The sequence below is a fragment of the Cryptomeria japonica genome, chromosome 5, assembly GCF_030272615.1.
Source record: "Cryptomeria japonica chromosome 5, Sugi_1.0, whole genome shotgun sequence".
NCBI lineage: Eukaryota > Viridiplantae > Streptophyta > Pinopsida > Cupressales > Cupressaceae > Cryptomeria > Cryptomeria japonica.
In genome coordinates, this window is record NC_081409.1 from 723,269,126 (window position 1) to 723,276,995 (window position 7,870).

Consider the following 7,870-nt stretch of genomic DNA (forward strand, 5'->3'; position numbering starts at 1 on the left):
TTCTTGCTTTCCCGCTAGATAAGCGGAAGGGGCTGGCTTGCCGCCCGTTATTGTATTCACTTTATCTTTTCAACAGATTTGAGATCTAACAATCCCTTGTTCACCGTATTTTCTCACCTTCCCACATTGGGCACTTGGTGATCAGAAAGCGGAAGGGTTGCATTTTTCAGCAAGCTTTGAGTTTATGCTTTCTAACCTTAATGGGTTATCTGTTGGTTGATGATTATTATTGGTCTTAAAAGGCAAAAAATATATCCGGGATATTACATCTTGGTAGAGCAATCATGGACCATCTTAAGAAAGTAATGAGTACTTGTCGTATTTTGGCTTACCAGATTTTTCTAAACCTTTTGTGCTTGATGTGATGCATCTAGTAATGGTATTGGGGCTGTTTTGATGCAAGACAAAACACCCAATTGCTTATGAGAGTCAAAAATTAAATGAGGTTGAAAAGGGTTTCTCTACATATGATGAGGAAATGTTGGCAATCATCCATGCACTTCCAAAATTCCATCAATATCTTGTGGGCAGCAAGTTTATAGTGAGGATTGACCATAATAGCCTCAAGTATTTCATAGAGCAAAAGGGATTAAATGATAGACAACAACATTGGTTGAGTAAGCTTCAAGGATATGATTTGATATTGAATTTGTCAAAGCGTGAATGTGAGATTCTAGATGGTAAAATCAATGATGAAAGGTATAAAGTGTTGAATGCCATCATTTATTATTAGGATTGAACCTATTTTGTGCCGGAAAGTAAAGTAAAACATAAGATTATATTGCTATCCATAACAGTCAGCTTGCTGGTCATCTGGGTTATTTGAAGACACAGAACTACATTTGTGAAAGATTTTCATGGAAAGGTATGAAAGATGATGTTCTCAAGCATTTAAGAGAATGCATAGAGTGCCAAAGGAGCAAAGCTGAAGTTCTTGTTTAGCAGGGATGCTACATCACCTTCCTTTTCCCAATGAAAAGTGGGGACAAATGTAAATGGATTTCATTACCGGGCCGTCCTAGATCAATGGTAAGGATTGTATTTTTGTTGTGATAGATAGATTCACAAAATATGCTCAATTTATTTTGCCTTTCAAATTTAAAGCACCACAAGTCACTGGTTTGTTTTTTCAACAAGTGTTCATGCTTCATGGTGTGCCAAAAAGAATTGTAAGTGATAGAGATCACATATTCATCAACACTTTTTTTGCAAGAGTTGATGAAGCTGGCTGGAACGGAGATTGATCATAGCACTAGATATCATCCTCAAACAGATGGTCAAACAAAGATTGTAAACAAATGTCTTGAAGGTTACTTGAGAAACTATGCTTCAGGTGCAAAAAAAGGCATGGACAAGGTGGTTACTTCAGCAAAATGTTGTTACAACACTAAATATTATATGAGCATAGGCATGACCCCTTTCAAAGCTTTGTATGGTTATGAAGCTTCTACATTTGTGGATTTGGTTTTTTCTGATTCTAGAGCTCCAAAAACTCTTTAGGGGGTCAAAGATAATCAAGATATCCTTAAGGCAATTAAAGATAATATTCAGATTGCATAGGAAGAACAAAAGAAATATGCTGATTGTGAGTTGAGATGTCTTTTGAGGTGGGAGACAGTATTTTCGCATCTTCAACCTTATAGACAATCTTCATTAAAAGTATGTGGAGCAAAAAACCTTAAATCAAAGTTTTATGGGCCTTTTAAAGTAATTAAAAGAATAGGTGAAGTAGCATATGCGCTGGAGTTGCCTTTTCCAGGTGAAATTTGCAATGTGTTCCATGTGTCATGCCTCAGAAAGGCTCTTGGACAGCAAGTGATTCCTTCTACAAATGGCTCCTATGGATGAAAAAGGCAAATTGATACTCATTCAGGGAACAATCTTGCAAGTAAGAGAGAAGAAATTGAGGAGTAAAACAATTTCTGAATATCTCATCAAGTGGAAAAGCTTGCCTTTGGAGGATGCGAGATGGGAAGGAGAGGAGATTCTTAAGCATCCTAGTTTACAAATGTTTGAGGACAAGCATTCTTTGGGTGGGAAGGACTATAATGTCTTCAAACCAAGTCATGATACTTAACTATGCATTAGTTGCCATTTCCTTGGATGACCCAAGAGGAAGTGGACTTAGAGCATCATTGGCAAGTGTTAGAGTCTTTGGCTTGTTTTCTATTCTCTTTTTAAGTTTTGGGCACATTCTTTTATGCAACTTAAGTGATTTTAAGTTGCGGGCACATCTTTTTATGCAACTTAAGTGGCTTCTTTGGCTTGTTTTCTATTCTATTTTTAAGTTGTGGGCACATTCTTTTATGCAACTTAGGTGATTTTAAGGCATGGGCGCATCTTTTTATGCAACTTAAGTGGCTCTTAGCCAAAAGACTTAATATTTTGCCCTTTTGAGTTTAATGACTTAAGAGACATGTACTTTTAATTGTTTTTTAATTAAACATGGACTAAAAGGGTCAAGGGGGCATTGGAAAATAAGGAGCCTATTGGCTCATTGTTGAGGGTTTTATTTGGAGCATTGGATTGGGCTTGCAATGAATCTATGACTGAGATTAAATCACTCTTTTAGTAGTCATTATATAACTTTTTAGGGTTCTCTTGGAGCTCATAATGTTATCAGTCTTTTATCTATTGCTGCTGCAATCTTTAGCTTAAGAATTGAAACCTTTGAGTATCCCTGGTTTTAGAGAGACATATGAGCTCCCCCTAGTCAAAAGGTTGTGTTTTGGTGGAAGGGCTTTAGTTTGTGATGCCCTAACACATCATTTTCAAAGCTGCATATCTTTATCAGGTTTGGAGGTCATTTTGGAAGTGTGATTCAGTTATCAGGTTCAGATTTGGACAACTACAACAATATATCTGCACAGTACTGATCACATGCATCTCAAAAAAATATTAAAAAGTTAATGTAAGTTATTTCTGAAAATTTTGGGCAGATTTGAAGTTTTTCTGTAACTTTTTCATACTTAGAAATATTCAGAAATTTCTTTAAATTAGCAGTAAAATCAGATAAATAACCTGAGTCTAGATCTGAGTTTGTTGAAGGGTTTTTTATTTGCAAATAAATTTCAGAATTTTCTGTTGCTTCTTTTGGAGATATTGTTGTTTTCTAGTTATCCCTATTTGGCGATGTTACATACTTCATGTCCCCCTCCAATAGATTACACAAGTTCTTTACATTCTTTACTTTGTAGGAGGCATCAATAGACTTAAAGAACACCCATTGGCCACATATAGTGGCTATAATACTTATTAGTGCATGATTCTGGCCGTCTGTTAATCCATTGGATAAAATACTGCAGACCCTTTTGTGCTAAATTATTTTTTGATCTTCTAGTATCAGCTTTATATTTTTCACGGTTTCCTCTAGCAAGTGTCCATTGAATCATAAGGACTACATGCCTTGAACTCTTTATTGTGAACAGTTATTGCAGTGACCAATGACTCCCAATATGGATTCCCTGCTACATGAAACTATGTATTGTGGATGAACCTCCAAATCCATGGGAAAGACAAGATTACTCTATTTTTCATATTTAAAATAGGGACAATTCATCAGAGTTGTAGCTACTGGAGCTGTCCTCTTGTCTATTATTTTCTCATTATATCTAGCAATTTCACATTTTCTCTTATAATTTTAGGTTCCATTGCAATAGACAACTGGAAATCTTGGTTAGGGACTCGTGCAAGTTGATATTGGAGGTGATTGATACCTTCTCCCATGTAAAAACCACAAGGATTACATGACACCTTTCCTGATTCTGAACTTGGTTTTCCTCTGTTCAAAGTGGGAGCCTTCTACTGGTTGGTACAACTAGCTAAGGATGGCATTCCCTTTATCACTATGAACCCTGGCTAACTAAGCAACCAATTTTATATTTGTGAAACTTCAGAGACAAGGAAGAAAATAAAAAAAAAGCTTTGAAATACTAGAACGAACTAAAATCTGAAAAAACACAAACAAAATACGAAAAAATTAAGCATGTATCTCTAAAATCCTTAAATATCTTGTCAACATATATCAAGTCAATTGTGTATAAGCATGAATGAGTAGAAAAGTGAATAAAAGAAGGGGGAAAATGTGTTCTAAATTTCTAATCATGCACTCTTTTTTTTTTTAAGCAGTGAATTTTTTCATGGACTAGTGAGTACTTGGCATTTTTGGGCAAATAAATTTTTGAGTACTTGCGTGCAACTTGCCAACCAAGTTTAAGGCGAGTTAACTCACAAGTTGCCAGTAACCTTTGACTCACGAGTACTCAATGGGTTTTCAAACTATGGTCTATTGTGGACATTTTGTTTTGATCCTGAGTTACCGGGTTCGGCACACATGTACCCCATGTTCGGACTGGGTCTGCCTGGGTTTGGGTTCGTACTTGGGTCCGGGTCGGGCTCGCTGCCAAATTTTTTCATTTGATAATATAATGAATAAAAAATTATATATAGATTGGTTAAAGTTTTTGAATTAATTCATTGATTATCATATATTATTATTATACAATATAATATAATATAATAGATATTATAATATTGTATAGTAATATATAATATTATATAATAAATTAATATACTTTATATATATTTATATAGTTTTTGTATATAATATATATTATACTATTAAGTGTCAAATACACTTAATAGTATTTATACATATTATATGCAAAAACTATATATGTATATACATGTACGGACGAACCCAACCCATGAATTCAAAGGGCAAAAGAATTTTGCTGGAACCCACGAACCGCATCCCCAAACCTGAGCCCAAAACCAAACCGGTAACTTAACTTTGATCTAAAAAAAACTTACAAATTTAAAAATCTTTTCCTTCTTAATGTCTTCTATAAAAAGTATGTGTAGTAGTTCTTAATATATTTAAATTTTGGGAACTGGGAAGTTTAAAAAGAACATGTTCATCTTCCATTTAAGCTACATGATAACATAGTCTTTTCCTTCAAATGTTGCTAATTATTGACTTCATTGTGCAGCTTAATATGGGTTGGCTCTTAGTTTCATTGCTTCTAGTTGTTTGTAGTTTTCAGTTTCGTTTGTATACTTAAGGTTTTGGGTGACTTTAGTTTGGATGCTTGATTTCATGTTGCCCAAATATTTCAATCTTAAATTTTCATATATGAGTCAATACTTTAGCCCGAGTCTTTTCGGCCAACTTTATAAATCTTGGAGATAGGTTAGACATGATTTTTGGCAAATGATTTGACTTCTATTCTATCTTAGCTGAGATGTTTTTTAATGGTATATAAATTTCAAGGCCTTTCTCTCAATGGTTAGCACACCTCCTTCCGTGAGGAGAATAGAACAATGTGTTGTACTTATAATCTGAATTTTTTTTACTGATTTGCTCATATTTTTTTCATGTTCCTTGAGATATGCTTGATCCATGCTCCATAAAGGATGGTTAATTGTTGTTATCAATTATATTTTATTTTCTCGTTATTTGTTTGTTCCTTTGTTTTTTACTCTCTTTGAAGTTGTTGACGAGGCACATATCAATATTTTAACATACTGACAAGAATTAGGACAGAGATGGCATTATGACCTGTAATGTAATTTGATCTGTAATTTGATCGGGTAAATGTCCTCTTATGTTGACCACTATGGTCCATATATGTATTTTGAATTGACGTTTTAAGCCTTATAATTTTAGTATCTCATTCTATCACTTATTCTTTATGTTATACAGAGAGTTGGGTATTGGGATTGTACCATACAGTCCACTTGGTCGTGGTTTTTTCGCTGGAAAAGCAGTTGTTGAAAGCTTATCGGTAAGTTTTCAGAACCTCCAAATTGATCTAAATTTTTTTCTCTATTTGTATTTGTATTTTATTACAAAATAATAAGATTTTTATGTACTGATAGCCTTAAAGATTGACGTGCTCTTTAAGTTAAACATATTAGCGGAAGAAAGGTGGGTTACATTGTACAGTCTCCCAAACAAAATAAATGAAGCCAGCCAAATTCTCGAGATGCTGCATTGTACAATGTTAAAGAGGATACTGATTTTTAGCAAATGGAAACTAACCTTGAGACCCACAATTTGTACAGAAATTTACATATAAAATACTCTTCCTGCTAATGAATATTCTAGATTAAGTATGTGCCGTGAACACTGATGCACAATGAAATATAAAATATGTACATAACTATTTATCTCAGGTTTACCGATCATGGCTGTACTGCTGGCAGGCTACGTATTGCTTGGAGAAATAATATTTAATTCCTCATGAAAAAAAAATCTTAACTGTTCAACTAGCTAGAAAGATGCTTTCAGAGGGGGATTGGCTGATACGGTATCATCCTACCACATCGTTGATTGTCAATTGGAATTGAGTTGGGCAATTGGTGGTTAATAAGCAGGGATATAACAGGCATAACCCTTTATGGTGGCTTCTGTTGAGCTCTCAACGTGCACTGCCTGTCATTTGGAATGTGAGGTTACCTTAGCTTGCTTCTGTTGTATTTCAGCCATAACATGACAATTAAAAACTAATGCTGTCCATGAGATGCTTAAAGATGAGATAGCATGAATGTATGCTTACTGAAGGTGTCTTTATGTGACTCACTAGATTGATATTGTCTGGAGTGTGAGATCTTGACCTTGGATATTCTGCTTGGCAGCAAAACCTCCTTCAATGCATTCCTCCAATAGTTAACCCCGCGTTCTCATGGCAATAGCAACCCGGTATATCAAAATTTGAAAATAAAGCTGATATCCTTGCAAAGAATGTTTTCGCTGAAGATGAAGTATAAGTAAATGAATTCTTGTGGTTCTTCCCTTTTGCAGTGAGATATAAAAGTCCAAATACATGACATAATGTCTACACAAGTCATAGCGGTTATGGAGGCTCCCGAAAGAAAGGGGCCTGAAAACAAAACGTTTTGCAATTAGCGGAAAACCAAACATTTTTACAATTATTCTTTGACAAGTTGCATCGTCTGTAAAGACCACGCAGTTTTCTTTTTCCTGCTAACAGTAAAAATTTTCTTTGACAAGTTGCATCGTCTGCAAAGACCGCGCAATTTTTTTTTTCCTGCTAACCTTTGCTTTTACTGTTAGATCTGGATACCTCGGTTTCATGGAGAGAACTTGGAGAAGAATAAAGTATTATATGAAAGAGTTTCTGCACTTGCTCAGAAACATGGTTGCACACCCGCACAATTGGCCCTTGCATGGATACTTCACCAAGGAAAAGATGTTGCACCCATACCAGGTAATCTTCACCACAGAACGATTAATATTCGATGCAGATATCACTTTGGACATTAATTAAAGTGTGTCAATGCTTGAAGATGATTCATTCCACGTCGTGTCACCTTTGGCTTGCAGGAACAACCAAAATAAAGAACTTAGATGAAAACATTGGTTCCTTAAAAGTTAAGCTATCGCAGCAAGAGCTGAACGAGATTGCTTCAGCTGTACCAGAGCATGAAGTTGCAGGTTTGAGGTATGCCGAAGGTCCTTATCAAGCAACGTGGCAATTTGCAAACACTCCTCTGCCAAAACATTAGTTGCTTTGGTGTTGTGTCGTTTACCCTTAGTGTGAACCTTGAACTGAAAAGAAATTATGTCTGCTTTTCAGTCTGATTAAACTGTCAATGCCTCACAGCGGTTTCTCAGATCTCAGAGTGTTTTACCTAGGCCCTCTTTTCAGCTTCTTGGACTCTTTTTAACCCTAGTGCTTTTATATTGCAACTGGATGTATTGATCAGTCCCATTAGCTTACTTTGATCGCTACTTGACCTTTTACAATTTCTTGCCATCCTTTTAAGATAATCTTGATGAAGTAAATTTTAACTAAGGATTCAGTATAGTGGATGCTATTTAAAGAGATTTGAACTCATTATCTTA

General features: G+C 35.2%; 1 protein-coding gene across 1 annotated transcript; it reads left to right on the top strand.

The window, feature by feature from the left end:
• Positions 1–5,647: 5,647 nt before the first annotated feature.
• LOC131876404 (perakine reductase-like) lies at positions 5,648–7,870 on the top strand. The gene is made up of 3 exons (XM_059221684.1): positions 5,648–5,786; positions 7,079–7,232; positions 7,349–7,870. Exons 1-3 carry the CDS (start codon positions 5,694–5,696, stop codon positions 7,528–7,530), a joined length of 429 nt encoding a protein of 142 aa, XP_059077667.1. The 5' UTR covers positions 5,648–5,693; the 3' UTR covers positions 7,531–7,870.

Coding starts and splice junctions, on each gene's coding strand:
- LOC131876404 (XM_059221684.1), top strand. CDS start 5,694: ATGTTATACAGAGAGTTGGGTATTGGGATTGTACCATACAGTCCACTT. Junction 5,787..7,078: donor CAGTTGTTGAAAGCTTATCG/GTAAGTTTTCAG, acceptor TTTTACTGTTAG/ATCTGGATACCTCGGTTTCA. Junction 7,233..7,348: donor AGATGTTGCACCCATACCAG/GTAATCTTCACC, acceptor TTTGGCTTGCAG/GAACAACCAAAATAAAGAAC.